The sequence below is a fragment of the Citrus sinensis genome, chromosome 9 (genome assembly GCF_022201045.2).
Source record: "Citrus sinensis cultivar Valencia sweet orange chromosome 9, DVS_A1.0, whole genome shotgun sequence".
NCBI lineage: Eukaryota > Viridiplantae > Streptophyta > Magnoliopsida > Sapindales > Rutaceae > Citrus > Citrus sinensis.
In genome coordinates this window covers 28,393,918-28,411,829 of record NC_068564.1, presented here as the reverse complement: position 1 = coordinate 28,411,829, position 17,912 = coordinate 28,393,918, and the positions used below count along the sequence as shown (strand labels likewise).

The window sequence follows — 17,912 nt, the reverse complement described above, 5'->3', positions numbered from 1 at the left end:
GGGGCTTTCTTTTAGTTGTAAGTTGACACATTGGGATTTATTTTGAACGCATATAGACTTGCACAATAAAGTATTATAAGTTGTCCGTAGAGGAATCACAAGCGGTGGCTCTATCAGCAGTATGGGGACCAACGGATCACATGCTTTGAGATGCATTATTTCACACACAACTTTAATTTTGTGGGACATTGTAATGTGTTGGATGATCAGATTTTATGAGAAACCTTGCCGTTCGTGTGGCTTCTTAAGAACAAGTGGTTGAAGGGAATTATAGGTGGCAGATACTTAAAAAGGAGGCAACAGGCAGCATTGAACGGATGGCTGATATTTGAAGAAATTAAATCGTCAGAATAAAAAGTGTTTCTTTGGGGCTCAGAAAATGCATGTATTGGGAAAAGGAAGAAGACATTTGCTTCAACCCAAAAACATGAGTATACATACTATAACAAAAGTTTTGCTTCAACCGTAGGCGCATGACAAATGAGAGAAAAAATAATTATTATTATGGCAATAAAAGAAGGATTACAGAATCGAGATGCTTCTCCCTCCCAAGGCTAAAACACCAGTTTTTTTTTAGATCTCAATTCAATTGTTTAAACTTCGTTGACCTAATTTGATCGTAATTGATTCAATTCAGCCAAAGTCATGAAGCATTGCAAGAGCATTTCCAAAAAAAAAAAAAAATTAAATAAGATTTTATTATTTATTTAAAAAGTTACATAAGCATTTAATACTCTAAAAAATATTTCAATTAAGATTATTCAAATAAGAAATAATTCTCTCTCTTCAATTTCTTAGAATTGCTTTCTTCCTCTTTAATTTATATTTTATTACTTTTTATTGAGGAGAGAGAGTAGTGCTTTAATTACCATTTATTTTTACGTTGAAAAATATTTATTTGATTAAAATAATATTAACTTATTTTTATTTGAAGATTTTTTTGAAGAATAATATATTTTTTCACTCTCATTTTTATCACATAAATAAGTAAATAAATATTTAAAAAATAAAATTAATAGAGTATTCTGGAGATTTAATAAGTTTTTCTGTAATTAAATTATGAATATTTAATGCAATTTCTTTTTTTCTTTTTTTAATAAAAAAGTCAACCATCACCCTTCAGTGTTGTCTTCGTGGCTGAGTGTGAGGACCCAAAATGAACCCAAAATCCTTAAACCCAAATGACAGAAATGGGCTCGGCCCAAAAAGGTTTTTCCAGGTAGGTGGGCATTAGATTATTATATTTTACAAATATAATTAATTCTCTTTATCATAATTATTACAACAATAAAATTCTTGCTAACCTTTTTCTCAGCCTCTCTCTCCCTCTCTCTCTTATTCATCATTTCCATGCCAAACCTCTGCAACTCTTCAAATTTCTCACCGGAAATGGCTACTTTTTCCTTACTTTCTTTCTCGCACAGCTCATTTTCCTCTGCCTCTTTTTCATTTTCATGTTTCACTTCAGCGTACAGGCAAAAGTTCTTTCTTTTACCACTCTCTTAAACCCTTCAACCCCATCACCAACAACTCTAGTTCTGTCGAAAGTGCTTGTAAAGATTCATTTTGTGACATTCAATGTTTTGTTTTTGGGCAAAAAATAAGATGCCCATTTAATATTCTTCATGATTCTCTTAGTTAACTCAGTCAAAGCCTTAACCTGGTGCTTCTCAAGGCTTTCAAACTTGGACCTTAGTTTTCTTGACTTGGTTTCTGATCTGCTTTCAGATCTTCAAACCATAGATTTTTCTGCTTTCTGGTCAGTTATTTCTACCTCACAGTTTCTCTTTGTTAGGCTTCTTTAAGTTTGACTTCTTAATTCATGGTGGTTTTAAGGTTTATCAATAACTAGGGTTAAAAATTTTCTTTCTTTCTTTCTTTGTCCTTCGATTAGATGGTGAGGTTTTTCTTTATTCGTGATAGAGAGTTGGTTTTGGAGCTAACTATTTTTGTTGTATTTGATTTTCTAGAGCATATGTAGCTAATTGGAGGGCTTATATGGGATGTAATTAGGGTTTCTAATTGTATTTTGGGTATTTTAAGTTTATGGCTTTTGTAGATTTTGGTCTTTGAATATCTGGAGCTTTGTAATTAAAATTATATTAAAGGTACTGTGTGCGGCCTCTCTTGGTATCAAAATGTCTGGAAGTGGTCATTGTTTTGTAGAGTGGAAAGAGGAATTTATTTCACAGGAGCGTGGCAATCGTGTAGTTCACTACTTTTTGAAGGATTCTGCTGGAGAATCCGTATTGGCTGTTGTGGGCACTGAGAGAAGCGTTAGGCACATGTTCTATGTTGTAGCTGAGGAGTTTGTGCGAGTTTATGGTGCTGAAAATTCCATGCATGCCGGTTATAAATGGAGGTCACGGAGAGAAGTTGTTGATTGGTTAACATCTATGCTATCTAAGCAGCATCATCAGGGAGACTGGTCCAGTATGTATCAGCCCTTTTATCAGATTTTTGAATTCCTCCGTATTTGTTCCATTGCACATTGTGTCTTTAAATAACGAACAATTCGAGGATTGTCTCTGAAGTTTGAATAATATGTAAAGGCCAAAGATTATACCCTATGTTTTTCTCATTTTCATGTTGATCGTTTGTTTTTTATGTCAATTTTTTACTAATAAGAGCCACATTTTGAATTCGACAGCATCACCAGAGCTGGATGCTCTAACTTGGCATCTTTGCTGGTCCTCCGTATCAGCAATAACTTATTAATGATCATTTAATATCAATGGATTTTCTTCATGGTGTTGTATATTCTTGCGACCATTGCTGCTATATTTATTTAGAATCTTATGCTTTGATACCTTTGCTATTCAGAATCTCCCAAACATGATTTAGCGCAAGCTTCAGGATCTCCGGAATGTCCAATGAATGGAGTCAGTGCTCGGAAGGTCCAAGTAGCAGATGAGATGGTATATCTCTTTTGCTGGTCTTTGGTTGATTGATAATTAATACTTCGAAGTTTTAGCTGACACCTTCTTAGCAGGGTCATCTTTCCAGGAATATAAATGGACAGAGTTCGGACATTGTATGGTCAGGTGTTGCATGGACATGTGGTAAACAGCTCAAACATTTCCCTGCATTCTGCAGGAATGGGACTACAATATCAGTAAGTATCTGCAAATGAATCAAAAGGGAAGGCGAAGTTATTTGAAACTTTATAAGTACAAAGTGTGAGATGTGGTCTCCTCTCTTAAAATTCATCCCATGTTTATAGAAATTCAAAAAATTTCAGTTTTTTGAATATTGACTTGGTATCCCTAGCAGACTTGAGATGATTTCATAATTGTTGCATTTGTGACATGAACCGAAGGGTTCGATGCGGAGATTTTCCAATAATTATTTCCCTATTTGGCTTAGTTTTACATTTATGTTATAAATCTCACTTGCATTTTAACATATAATGGCAGCAAGTTTCTTGTCTGATGTTACATATTGATTGTTTATCATTTATTACCCTGACATTCTTTCTTCTTCTGATGTGCAGATTCAATCGTTTGTCTTTGTCATGGCTAAGGGGGAGAATCACTATGTTGCCTATTTGGAAGATATGTATGAGGATAAGAGGGGACAGAAAAAGGTCAAAGTCAGGTGGTTCCACCACAACCAGGAAGTGAAGGGCGTTGTCTCTCTACGTAATCCTCATCCAAAAGAGGTTTTCATCACACCTCATTCACAGGTTATTAGTGCAGAGTGTGTAGATGGTTCTGCCTCAGTCTTAACTCGTGAACATTTCTCAAAATGTTTGGCCGCATTTCCAAATGCTTTATTAGCCAGAGTACATTTGTGCACTAGGCAGTTTAGAAGCAACAGATTGAAGCCCTTTGATTTGAGTAAACTACATGGCTATCATGATCAACCAATTCTCTCTCTCTTAAATTCCAATACCTTACAAGAGACCAATTCTTCTGGTCATCTTATAACTGGGGTTGGAGATGAAACAACAGCAGGTGAGAATGTAAAGCTGGGAATCAAGAGAACTAGACGTGCTAAAGGGAGTCAAACGTTTCTGACAGATAATTCAACAGTTGGAATTGGTAGAGGTTCACAGCTGATGACTTACAAACCTTCTTACAAGAAGTTGAAATGTGGTTTGTCAGGCATGAGCTTGCTTTCCCTCAAGCATATTGAGTTCCTGCCTTGGTATAGTGCAATGTATAAGGTCAATGCACAGATAGAGTTGCTCTGCCAAGATAGTGGAATCCGAGGCTGCTGGTTCAGGTGTATAGTCCTGCAGGTGTCTCGGAAGCAGATGAAAGTCCGTTATGATGATGTGCAGGATGAAGATGGATATGGCAATCTTGAGGTATGCTTTGGCATTTCAGAACAGACTATAGGCTAAGTTGATCTTTTCATGGAAAAATAGGTACTGGCAGATGTATATTGGAAATGTAATGCAGAACGAATGATTTCAATCCATGGTTGGAAACGGCGTTCTACACTTTATAGAAATTAAGCCCATGGTCATATTTTGCAAATGTTTGAGCTGCAAGACAGATTTACAAATATTGGGATCAATTTTGCTAAAATATTTTTCTTTTGTGTTAGTTTGAAATCTATTCCCACGCTCTTCTTCCCTTTAGTGGTTTTACCTTTTCTATCTTTAGTGGAAGAGTTGTTGTGTTCAATGGCTACAGATTGCAATGTGACAAATTTAGCTCTAACATGAACATGTATATTCCTATGTGCCTTCGTATGTTTTATTGCTCCTTTTAATTCACAATCTTTTCTAAAAAGTAATTTATTTATTCAATTTGTAGGAATGGATTCCAGTCTACAAAGTGGCTAAACCTGATAAACTTGGCATGAGGTGCTCTGACCGCCCAACAATACGACCAACCCCTCCTGACAATCGAGAAGATCTCTCCCTTGGTATTGGGACAGCAGTTGATGCATGGTGGAGTGATGGCTGGTGGGAAGGGGTTGTAATTGGAGTTGATAGTTCTAGCACTGACAATCTGCAAGTTTATCTTTCTGGTATGCTTACACTACTTTTATGCTTATTTTAAGAGTCTACCATGAAATCTGTTGTCCCTTTTCTTTCAATTATTCCTTTTCATTTTTATGTTCCACCTTTCCCATTTTGCTAACATGATCATCTTGTTGGTGCTAGGGGAAAGCCTATTCTTGAATGTAAACAAAAATGATCTAAGAATTTCCAGAGATTGGGCTGGGGATCAATGGGTTGATATTGAGGACAAACCTGACATACTCTCAGTCATATCTGATACTATTAGTCCGGAAAATAAAATTTCATTGTCCTCAACTATTGCCAATGCTGTCAAGTCTGATGGCTTAGATGCGTGTATTGAAGTTCCTATTACTACAAAGCTTGATACTGTCGAAGAGGGAAAACCGAACTTAGCTTCTTTAACCTGTTCCGATACGCTTCCAGAAGACTTGGACTGTGTCAACGAGGAGAAAGCTCCATCATTAGAACAAGGTAGTGGCCAAGGTGTTGATCATGTCAATGCCAGTGATCATGAAGTACATGATGCCCGAGGTAATGATGATGACAATGGTGGCAAGGTAGATGCAGAAGTTTTTGAAACTTCTGGGCATAATGACTCTAGAACTACAGAAGTTTTCATGGAAGTGACTGCATGAAACTTTTACAGAAGTTTGAAATGCCTTGGTTGATGATGATAGGTGGTAGTATTGTTTGTCTGATTTGGTGGGGGTTCGTTCTCGGTGGTCATGGTGTTTGTAAATAGTGGCTCTGGCAATATTGAAAGTCATTATGTTTTTGTTTTGACTTGTTGGCCTTGGTAGGTGTACAGTAATGAGGCTAGATATTTAGGATTTATATTTTAGCTGATTGTATTAGAATTGGGGGTGGCATTTATTTTTCTTTGTTAAGAAGCTCTGTTGGAGTGACAAGTGCATCAGTGACTTGCACAAATGCTTCTTACTTGTACTTTGTAACATCAAGTTCGTATTCTTATAATGGAAGAATTCACGTTTTCTCGTTTCTCTGTCCTTTGTTAAGTACGGCTCTTCATGGAAGACCTCTCATCTCAGGCAGCAAGTGTGCATATGTAACAATCTACTCAAGGTCAAAACACTATCAAAGTGACGATAACATGTACTGTTGCATTTCATCTAACACTCACCGTGCAGATTGTTTACGAACAAGAAAAAGAAATGAAAGAAAGGGGAAGGAATAATTAAATGGGTAGGGGTGCTGCTGAGAGAAAGAAACTGCACAAAGTTGTCTGTGTTTGGCCCTATGATCTGATGTATCCCCAACAAGCTCCCCTGCATTGAGGAGGATATGTATAGTAAAGAATGAAGATATAAAAAGAATTAACAAATTGAGGGCTTCAGCCAGGAGAGCTATTATAGTCTAAGCCATTCCTTCCCATCAATGAATGTCACATTCAGAAATGGCTGTACTTCCTCATAGCTCAAACTCTTCAACCATGGTGACCGATGGCTTCTATCAGCTCCTTTTCCACTGCACTGGTATTCACCAAACACCACAGTCCTGCAAACACAAGATTTAAATTTGTGTTTAGTATTAAAAAAAAATGAAAATTTGTCTATCAGCTTTTGTAGTGAAATTTATACCTGTCTCTGTAAGGCATGTTCCAGTCGCTCCATCCTGTGGGATATATGATATCCTCGAGATAAGAATATGAGTATATTATTCTTGAATAATTTCCCCAGGCTCTCCCTAAATAAATTTTCCCAGTTCCATTGATGACACAATTTACAAACGAAAACCCGGAACTGTCATCTGGAATGTCTCTGTGGTGAGCCGCTATTGCCCCTGATTTTTCAGCAATTGACTGAAGCACACAATCCTGTTTCACATGCAAATTACTTCCAAGTACTAGAAATCGTAAACAAAGCTTCCAATTTTTGGCATAAACGGATTGAAAAAAGAAAAAAAGAAAAGAAAAGGAAAAAACCTGATAAAGTGATCTTGCTCTGCCAAATATGAAGTCTATACTTCCTTGTATGTGACATTGATAAAAGTAATGTGATCCGGTGTCATCCAGGAGTGTGTCCTGAGTTCCCAACACTTTAACCTTATATAACATAGCTTTGTCACCGGCAAGCCTTAATGCTACAGCTTGCATCCCAATTCCTCCAGGTACTGCAACTACTGTATTCTGTAACCATTCCCCCCATCAAATTATGTCCCCCCATCAAATTATGTATCAATTATGCATTGACAAAAAATACGTTTTGAATTATAAAGCTAATAAAGACATTTTGAAGAAACTACCGCAAAAGTAATCCCAGTTGCACAGAAGAAATCAGCAAATACGCTAACGGATGCTGATTTATAAGTTCCAAGTTCTATCCCATTGCTATCTTTATCAGATGCTTTATTGTGCCAAGAGATTACTGTTTCAGAGGCTCGTTGCTCGTGTCCAATGAATGAGATATAAGGTTTGTTCTGTGGCACTGTCACTTTTTCCCTGCATAATTTCAAATAATAACATTACAACATCAGCTGATCAAATTTAGCCAGTTACAATTCCCCGATGTAACCGCTCAAGTACCCATGTCATTGCTATTAATTTCCCACTAACCCAAAAAAAAAGGACAAATTTTCAGGTCATGTTAAAATTCAAAAGACACCTGTAGACTCCAGGGAGAATGTAGATTTTAACTCTTTCAGAATTATATTCCGGAACCAAATCCACTGCTCCTTGAACCGTACTTGAATGGCCACCACCATTCTTGTCGACAATTATAAGCCTTGTCCTATTGACACTCTCTCTTGTATCAAGCCAAGCTTTTTGCCAATCCACTTTCAGATCATCCCAAGTTATAAAGTTTCTTCTGTAACTGTAAGCTGCTTCATGCTGTGATAAACTCACCTGAACAATGAGGAGAAAACCCGCAAAAGCTACAAGAAAAGCACTTCTGCCCATAATGTAACCTTAACTTGTGAGTGCCAAAAGTGCTTTTGCCGGCCTAAAAAGCCAAGCAAACTGCTAGATTTTTCATGTTTTGTACGTGGGATTTTTTTGGTTTTGAGAGTTTGAAGTTCTGATGGAAGATGAAAGAGTGTGAAAGTGAGGTGAGTGTAATAAATTGAGGAGCGCATGCAATGTAATGTAAGAAGAAGAGACCTGGTTTAATTTATTAAAAACGTTTGCTTGAGCGAAAAAGAAAGCATATATAGATATTGTGTCAAATTAGTAACACTAGTTCAAGAAGAAGTGGTTTGTACAAAGATTGAGGAAATTAAGATAATGTAGAGTTTAAGGTTCAAAAGGATTGAAAGAGTTTAATTAGTCATGAAACTTCTGTGCTTAAATGAGAATAATAAATGAAGCTTAAAAGAAAAGGAGGGTCACACAATTATGGGGAGTTTTTGATCATGGAGGAGATGAAGGTGGTTTGTTCGCAAGTAGTTGTTAATTAAATAAACACTTTTAAAGCAAAATGGCGGTTATGCTTCCTTGTTATTTTAGCTGATGAAACTGAAAAAAGTATCAAAAACACTTCGAGTTTTGAATTTGGTGTAATACATAAATTGAACACTCTTTCTATGAATGTTTAGCTAATCAAACAGAGAATTAATCAAGTAATTAGAATAACAAAGTTAGGTCCTTGGATAAGGTTCATTATTGGCAATGAATTAGATTTATAGTATATTTATATATTTTTTGAAAAGGAAGTAAACATATTATTACTCCAAATAAAATATGAAAATTTGTTTGATTTCATATTTTCAACAAACTCATAATATTAGAACCTTTGAATTAAAATTATATCTACTTGGGTGGTGTAATGTGATAACTAAGATAAGCAAAATATTATACAAAACTTTATAGACAAAGGAAGAAGTAAATCTTTTGTTTCTATTACAAGTAAAATTTTCTATAAATTAATAATATCAGGAACATATAAATTTACTAATTTAAAAAAGTATTAATTAATAGATAAATTAATAATTATAAATTTATTAGAGTGTATATAACATTTAATTGATATTAAGTTGATCAACTAAAAATTTGTTGTATTTTACTAATCTAATAAATTAAAAATGAATTAATCCCATAACTATATAGTAAATTAAGAAAAAAAATTAAAATTCTTGCAATTTGAGAATTCAACCCTAGAAACTTGTAGAAGCAATAAAAAATAAAATTAGAGATGCCAGATAAGAACTAACTATATTTAAATTTCAAGGAAAAATAAGTAACAATAAAGTCATAATTTATTTAATAAAATATTATAATAATTATAGTTACGATTTTTTAAGTAAATAGTAATTTATAATAAGAGTGGGATCATAGAGTTATATAGGGTTTTGTCAGGAAGAGTATTATCTTATTAATTTAGGCTTTATTTGAGGTTGAGATTGAATAATTATAACTTAAAAGTTACAGCATTAATGTGTTTGATAAACATTAGCTACTAGAGCTTATATTGATTTGATTTTATAATTATATAATGAAAAACTTAATATATCTTTTCTATTTTTATTAAAATTTTCATTTAAAAATTATATTTACGATATATTATTAACTTTTATTTGGTAATTAAAACTTTTTTTTTCATAACAATTGTAATTTAAAAGTGACAACACCTCAATACCAAACGAGGCCTTAACCTATTAGCCCAAGTTGGGACCCCAAAAAAAATTATTACATAATAGAAGTTATTAATTTATAGAGGTTATAATGTACTCTGAAGATTAGATCAATTAGTCTTTACAATTTTCTAAAATTGAGATGAAAAATTTTCGATTGAAAAGAATTGGATGTATATTTGAATTTGAGTGCAACTTATTTTAAAGAGGTATAAATAAACAGAGGACGTCTCTTAATATCTTTGTTTAGGAGTTAGGATTGAGATTTGAGTTTCCTATGTGTGTTTGAGAGAATGTTATTTTTTTAGGGAGATTGTCAAATTCACCTCTATTGAAATTAATATGTACCATTAATCCTCTATAGTTTTCATAATATAAAAAAATCTACCTAGTATAAAAATTTTTAAGGAAAAGAGGATAAATAGGTCATTTATTTGATAATTTATCTTAGAAATATAAAACATATATTTATTATAAGAAAAATATTTAAAATAACGAAACATATAAGAAAAATATCATATTATTAATTTCTTATTCACATAGAAAAATATATTTTTTCATTCTTAGTACTTAAAATTATTATTTTAATTTTCATTGATTAATTTAGGATAAATATGAATAAAAGTATATTTGAAACACAAGGGCAACACTATAAAATTATGTTGTTAGATAAATTATTGGCTATTATGAAAATTATAGAGCTCATGGTATACATTGATTTTAATAGGGAGAAATTAACAATCCCCTTTTTTTTTATTTGATCAAATTTTTTAGACTGCACTTCAACTTTAATAGATGGAGGCTAGTCTCCACAAAGTAAGGCTAAGTTGCGGGCCCTAAAGAGCTTCTTCTGATTTATTTATTAATCAATACTAATAAATTTTTTTTTCTGAAAAGGAAAGAATTGAATTATTATTTAACAAAATATATATTTATGGAAGTGGGCCAATTGGCTAATACAGAAAGGAGTTTGGAAGGAGAAGCCCAGCCCAAATAAATCTTTAAAGGGCCGAAGCGAAGATCTTGATAAGGGGTTTTCACTTTGGCCTAAAACAGTTGGCGATTTATAACGGATAACAAAAGAGAAAAAAAAAAAAAAAAAAAATTCTTGGATAATTCTGCAAATCTGTACAGAGAGCAAAGCAAGTAGAGTGAACATTGTACGAATTTCTTCCTCTTCTTCAGTCTTCACAACGAAAGGGAAGGAAAAAATATCCAACTAAAAAAATGGCAACTTTTTCATTATCTGCAGCAATTTCCCCTTCCTTAACCGTACCCATCTCCTCAAATTCAAAATGCCCTGTTTTTTCCGTATCTTTTCCCTCGAAAAATTATGCCGGTAATACGCTAAAACTCGAACCTCTTTCAACGACAAATACTAGGGTTTTTTCCGCCCCTGAAACCCTAGCTGGGTCAGAAAGTTCTGCTGTTGAGGTTTGTCCTTTCTGGCTACTTATTATTTATTTATTTATTTTTTTTTTAGGGAGGGTTAGTGGTGTAATGTTAGTTACTGGTCCGTTTGGTTGCTGAGAAAATGTGGGAAAGTGAGAAATTTTTGATTTCTTGTTCTTTTGTTGGCTGTTGAGGATAATTTAATCATTTGGTTTAGTGGTTAAGTTTCCTCTTGTGCATTTTAGTCATATTTAGTTGGTTGCCGGGAAATGTAAGAAATGAAAGATATTTGACTTTTTTTAATCCTTCCTTTGGGCTTAATGTAATTGTTTGTCTCACTGAGTTTTGACTTTTTGTAGTCTGGTTTGTTAGTACGATTTTTAGTTACAGAGAAAATGGGGGAAGCACTTTTAATTTGGTTACTTATTATGCTCACTGTTTGAAAGAGATTAGTTATACGGTTGCAGTAATGCTTTTGCTTTATAGCTAACCTAATGCGGCAAAAGATCATGGATAGATTGTCTCCTCATCAGTTGAGTCCAATATGTCTGTTATGCTTACTGGGTTGATCGTTTCTCTGGTTTGAAATTGAATTTTTCATTTACACTATATTGATAATCATATGGAGAGATAACTAAAACATTGAATTTTTGTGCTACAGGCTGAAGTTCCCGAGACTCTCAGTGTCAGCTCAGGTGCAGACCAGGTATATTTCTAAATTTTCTAAATGGGTAAAAGTTTGATACTCATGTTATTCTAAACCAGAGAGATGAATTGGTAAAGTTCAGTGAATTTGTTCTGATGAACCCCATACACATGCTAGGTTTTCCCCTCCACTGTGATTGTTTAACTTAATTGAATTTTCATAATAGTGGAATGCATTGTTTAATATCCATGTTTGAGGATTGTGTATGGTTAATCCTTTCATAACGACTTATTTTGATCTGTTGTGATACAGTAGAAAATGTGCTTCTTGAAGTCTGTATTTGTCTGTTACTAGTCTATGATCATGCAATCTGCTTCTAATATATTTGTAGTTAGCTCAACTTCCTTACATTTTCTTTGAAAATCTAAAGATGCTCGCTTGACTGGATATTGTCCATGGGCATAAAATGAGAGACCATGAAGTCTGTAAATTAAAACAATGATCCAAATGGGTATCCTCTTTCTCCTAATGTTGAATGTAGGATGCCACTAGTTTGTTTATGATTGAGCTCTGTTCTAACATGATTGCTGTCAACAAATAATCTTGATCACTTATTCTGAATGGAATCTTCTCAGTAATGAATGGATCTCAGAGTTTCATTAGGCCTAAATATTTTCAACTTTTAACAATTTAATGGAGGATGATTTGGTGAAGGTGTGAATAAATTCTCTCATCTGACACCTACTGTGGCAAAATTCGTAACTGGGTGTCGACCAAAGTTCTTAATTGCCTTTACTTGTGCATTTTCTTTTTGAGGATGTTAAAATTGATACAAGTGCACAGCCTAGAGGCTGGATAATTCTATTCGAAGCTTTTATTTTATCAAGTTATTATATCATTTCTTAATTCTTATCCAGAACCAAGCAGATGCTTCTCTTTAAAATTGTTTTTGTAGATGTTTATACTTACTCAAAATATTTCTGTTTTCAGATGGCACCAAAGCAGAAAATCAGAATCAAGCTTAGGTCGTATTGGGTGCCCTTGATCGAGGACTCTTGCAAGCAGATAATGGATGCTGCAAGAACTACCAATGCAAAGACCATGGGCCCTGTGCCATTACCGACCAAGAAGCGGATCTACTGTGTTCTCAAATCCCCACATGTGCACAAGGATGCCAGGTTCCATTTTGAGATCCGAACTCACCAACGTCTCATTGACATTTTATACCCGACTGCCCAGACAATAGATTCCTTGATGCAACTGGACCTTCCTGCCGGCGTAGATGTAGAGGTCAAGCTTTGATCTGTACCATTATTACAATTTTCTTCAAGTTTCGATCAAATTTTGTTTTGGGTGTGTACCAAAATATAGGTTGAAAACCTGAAGTATCTTAAACTATTTTGAATCAATTGATAATGTTCATATTTGCATGGCAGGGCTATGACCACCAACTGAAATGGTTCTGAGGAGCTTTTTTTATTCATTGTTTTATGCCTACTTTTCCTTGTGGAATAAGCCATTTATCTTGTACTAAGCAAAATGTGACATAATTCGAATCCCCTTTCAGAACGATATGTAGATTTCAGGATGAAGGAACTCTGTTATTGCTTGATTCTGCTGCATATAAAAGGACCGCAAATCTTTTCCACTCACTCGGTGTAAATTCCATCTATACCATATACAGAAAAATTCTGCATTCTTGCTTGCTAGTTAATCTGAAAAGGGTAAATTTTAGATTATATTCTTCATGAATTGATTATCTTTAAATTACTCCCACATTTGTTAAAATCTCAAGTTATCCCTAAACATAGTTATCAATCTGTTAGTTTAGAAAAAATGGAGGATATATGCTGTTTTTTTCTTTATATTGCACTGGAAAAATAAGGATATATGTCTCTAATAATATATGTAACAAACTACGGTAACATATTCATCAGTAGGGATATTATTGTATTTTAATTAGTCACCCAACAATTAAATTTAAGAGATTTTGGGACTATTTTAAAGTTTTCAAAAATAAAGGAATAATTTAAAAATAATTAATTCCTAAGAAGATAATCCGAAATTTACCCAGCTAAAAATCTCCCTTGGAAGCAAATGTTTAGCTGGTTCTTCTCCTGTGATAACACGGCCCCAGAGGGAAATTTCACGTAAAGCACAAATGAATTGAATTAGCATTTTTACTTTTCAGCCGATGCATAACTTCACAAGCCTGCGGGTCACCATAGTCCATATAGCTTGAGCTATCTCTGCTGGTGACTGGTGTCCACTATCAATGGTCATATTTTTCCAAATTAAAAAACAAAGCACAAGTGGAGGAAGAAGAGAGGTTGCTCCAATTAAAAAGTGGTGATAAAGTGATAAATTTTGTGATCCAATGAAGTGACTCTCCTTCATGAGTCTGCGCTTGAAATCAATAAAAAAGCATACACAAAATAAAATGCTTCGAATCATTAGATGAAGGAACGTGTTCTTGCCTGACATTGTAGTGGGCGTCTTCAAAATCTATTTTTCTTATTAGGCGACTTCGCTTCCTCTCCTTTCATATCATAAGGGCGGCTTCATGATTAGAAAGATCTTTGTTTAGCTTTTGACTAGCTAAAAGGTTCTGTCAATAATCTGGGTACACCATACAACGCACCTTATAGGTCCTTCCAATAATTTTCAATTATAGCGAACCCAAAATACCCAATGAAAAAATAATAGGGAACGTGCTGTAACTACTGAACCTAACCTCTTTCCGAGTTTATTTACTGATCAATTTGAAACGTTAAACACTGAAGATTACAAATCTAACAGTTAAGGTTACAAATTTTCCTATTCTTATGATACTTCATTCATTCCATATTTTCCCCGGATATTCACATACATACATAACAGCTTGATGCAATTTTTAACGGAAGCTAAGGCCTAAGTGGCCTCTAATTAAAGTTCAAATATCTTGATGCTATCGTGCAAGTGTCATTCAGCTTGTTTAAGAGACACCCACTTGGTCGAAGCACAACCCCTTTCAAGTGACAATGACTGGAGGGTCCACACATTAATGATTAAATTGGTCTAGCTAGCTTTGTGTGAATTACAACAATACCAGCCGATCAATTTTCCATATTTTCTTATAAAAAAAAAAAAACCTTGAGTGTCCTAAAAAGTAAAAATAGATGATGGTGTTGGAACTAATGAAACATTTGCACATTAACGAGTTTATCCTGAACTACTATCAATTATTATTATTATTATTATACCCTAATTCTCCATTTCGGATTAGATAATGTAAAATTCTTAGACTTTTTTCTGCATTGGTTCATGGATCAATATTCATCGAACTTAAGAAAGAGGAGAAAGAAAAACAGTTTTTTCTTTTATCCTTAAGGTTCAATTTGAACCAACTATACGTTAATCACATTACTTTTAAATTTCAAAATCATGGTAAACTTCGCTTCATATCGTAAGAGAAAAATTTAACAATTTCCTCAATAAATAAACGGCCAAAAATTTGACCGAAACTATTGGAAGATGTAATCACTTACATCAGACGGTCTAAAAGGAATCAGGTACGCTGAAGTGACGGTTACTACAGGCCGCCGTCAACTTTCTAACCATTGTGAGGGCTAAATTCAATGGAGCGGTTCTGTAGCGACGCGTCATGGCTGACGTCAAGGCGCTGTCACTGTTAATGTTACTTGCAGGGCGCAACTAGTAACTTTGTACCCAGCCGCACGTTATAAAAAGTCACATGATTTATTTATAATATCAATCGCATGATTGGTTTATAAAATTAATTGAACATAACAAGTTAAATTCAAACTCTTCCTCAATTTCAGCAGGATTTGATGATAATTTAATAGAAATGATATTATAGTCAGCCTACTTCAACCTCACGTGAACCCCGGAGAGTACTTAAATTTTGCGTTTTATTTATGTAAGTCAAATAAAAAACGGCATCAATTATGGATTTGTTTAAGGTACAGTTATGGATACTTAAAAATTATAATATTGTAATTTGGATCCCCTCATTTACATGCATGTAACTTAGCATTAGCCTTGTAACTTATATAAAATAATAACTTTTCAATCATTGATATTAGTCTTTCACCCAAGTACAGAATTTTATTACAGAATCTTTGATGAGATTAATAATGATACGATCGCATTACTAAAAAATAGATATCATATCAGACCTACATCAATCATTAAAACAAGGAAAATTATCAGTCATATATCCTTAAATAACACCCGTATCAAATATGCTACGACACTTTTCACGTATATTACTCGTATATCCTAAGTTGACAAAACACTTCTGCTGTCCACCAATCTGTTAACTACCGTTTGCAAGTGCTGACATCATAAGGGTAATAAAATCTTTTAAGATGGAAGAAATTTTGATTAAAAAAATATGTCATCTCATTTACCTAGTAAAACATGACATGTCATATGATATATATTGATAAAAATGACATGTCATCCTATTTATCGGATAATTATTAATAATTGCTAAAAAAAGAGCTACTTTACAACCGAATCTACTTCTTCAAAATTTAACCTAAATTTTTGAAGATCTACTCCTCCAAACTCCAACTGAATTTTTTTATGGTATAATATGTATAATTGTAAATAATATGTTGTTAATAATTTTTTATGGTATAATATGAATATTTTTTATGGATAATTGTTAATAATATGTACCATTAATAATTCATATTTGTTTAATAAAAAATATATTGTTAATAACAAGATTAAAAAAAAGTGTGTATTGAAAATTTATGTTAATTTTTGGGGTAAATTTATCTTTTTACTTCATTTTGAGTTTTAAGGGCGAAATAGTCAATTTGTCACAATTATGTTAACTTTCTAATGACAGTTAACAAATTTGTGGACAACAGAAGTGTTTTGTCAACTTAGGGTAGACGAGTGATATACGTGAAAAGTGTTATAATACGTTTGATACGAATGTCATTTAAGAATATATGGCTAATAATTTCTCTTAAAACAATAACTTGAACAAATCAAAATAGCTTTGGATCAAACTATTACAATTATATATGTGTTATAACACGGGATAAAGGTGTTTACTCTCTCCGCATTGAAGTCAAGTCACTACAAATATTTATCGCTCAACATAATTAAAATCAATCAATAATATGGTAAATGTAAAAAAAAAAGAAATCAATAATATGAACGAATTTCACCTCCAATTTGGAAAATTGAGGGCCCATGACGAGAAAATTTTTGGCTTCATGAGAAAACCTTTAGGGACCACAAAAATAAATATGCTATCTTGTCCATCCCACTTGCCTTTAGCTTCCATCATATGTATATATATTTTTAAAGACCTTTCAATTCTCATCTTTAATAAAAAAAAAACATCATGCAAAATGCCGACTAAGAGAAATTCTTGCTAAAAAAAAACCATTGAGATTATCATGCAATCACAATTCAGATGTACGTGTTATTATGTGCTTTTAAATGATTATATGGTGACAGCGACCTTTCTAAATTACAGATAAATATATAATTACTTATCCAATAAAACAACCATTTATTTGGTTATCCTTGATTTCTTATTGTTTCGTATTGCAACAAAGGTGTTGTTCCATTGGAGATGCTTTCGGTGCATGGTGTGATGTGAGAAATTGCATCCTCAGTGTTGCTGTTTGATAGAGAATATATTGTTGATGTCGAAATTCGGATGAGTTGGTCAAATCTCATATCCCTGCATCAGCATTAAATTTGTTTGGTGGGAAGCCTCTGATTAGTTAGCACCATGAGCAGATGTTCCATGAGCAGACAACCCATGAGCAAACGATCTATGAGCAGACAATCTATGAACAGACAATTCATGAGCAAATAACCTGTGAGCTTGTGAGCACAGCCAACAGTCAGGAGGTGCCAGAAGTTTTTCCGGCGAAAACCCTCTGACGCTCAAGTCAGCGATTTGGGTCTTACTTGGAAAAACCAATAGCATAATTCATGTGGCTTAATTATGATTGCTTTAAACAAAAAGTTTTTAAATAAATTTAAAGGAAAATAATTGAAAATAATTAATCTTAAAGAAATCATAAGCGAAAGAAAAATTTCCCAGTGATAGAGAGAGAAAAAGATCAAATGGGTTCAGTCACCCAGAGAGAGAGAGAGAAAAGAATAGAATCCCATTTCCTTCATCTTCCCAGGGTTTTTATAGGAAATTATTGCGGTTTTTATCCTCTCGCCTAAAATTCTCAAGAAAACTACTAATTTTCAGCCCACTAAGAATATGGTCCCTAATATTTCAGAGAAAATATTTTGACTGAGTCGTGCTTTCTGGTAACC

The 17,912-nt window shown here is 33.6% G+C and overlaps 3 protein-coding genes across 5 annotated transcripts; 2 read left to right on the top strand and 1 right to left on the bottom strand.

Moving 5' to 3' along the window:
- Positions 1–1,284: 1,284 nt before the first annotated feature.
- Positions 1,285–5,977, top strand: LOC102614334 (uncharacterized). Of its 3 annotated transcripts, none has more exons than XM_006474852.4 (6): positions 1,285–2,433; positions 2,824–2,918; positions 2,993–3,115; positions 3,494–4,312; positions 4,767–4,983; positions 5,120–5,977. In XM_006474852.4, exons 1-6 carry the CDS (start codon positions 2,139–2,141, stop codon positions 5,611–5,613), a joined length of 2,043 nt encoding a protein of 680 aa, XP_006474915.1. In that variant the 5' UTR covers positions 1,285–2,138; the 3' UTR covers positions 5,614–5,977. The 3 variants fall into 3 exon arrangements, with proteins under 3 accessions (XP_006474915.1, XP_006474914.1, XP_006474916.1); XM_006474851.4 differs by having other exon boundaries at positions 2,990–3,115; XM_006474853.4 differs by having other exon boundaries at positions 2,379–2,433; positions 3,007–3,115.
- Positions 5,978–6,345: 368 nt separating this feature from the next.
- Positions 6,346–8,130, bottom strand: LOC102620814 (pectinesterase QRT1). The gene is made up of 4 exons (XM_052433499.1): positions 7,600–8,130; positions 7,241–7,436; positions 6,577–7,124; positions 6,346–6,493 (listed from the first exon to the last, which is right to left on the bottom strand). Exons 1-4 carry the CDS (start codon positions 7,893–7,895, stop codon positions 6,346–6,348), a joined length of 1,188 nt encoding a protein of 395 aa, XP_052289459.1. The 5' UTR covers positions 7,896–8,130.
- Positions 8,131–10,626: 2,496 nt separating this feature from the next.
- Positions 10,627–13,054, top strand: LOC102615024 (30S ribosomal protein S10, chloroplastic). The gene is made up of 3 exons (XM_006474854.4): positions 10,627–10,999; positions 11,619–11,663; positions 12,594–13,054. Exons 1-3 carry the CDS (start codon positions 10,793–10,795, stop codon positions 12,903–12,905), a joined length of 564 nt encoding a protein of 187 aa, XP_006474917.1. The 5' UTR covers positions 10,627–10,792; the 3' UTR covers positions 12,906–13,054.
- The last annotated feature ends 4,858 nt before the right edge of the window (positions 13,055–17,912 follow it).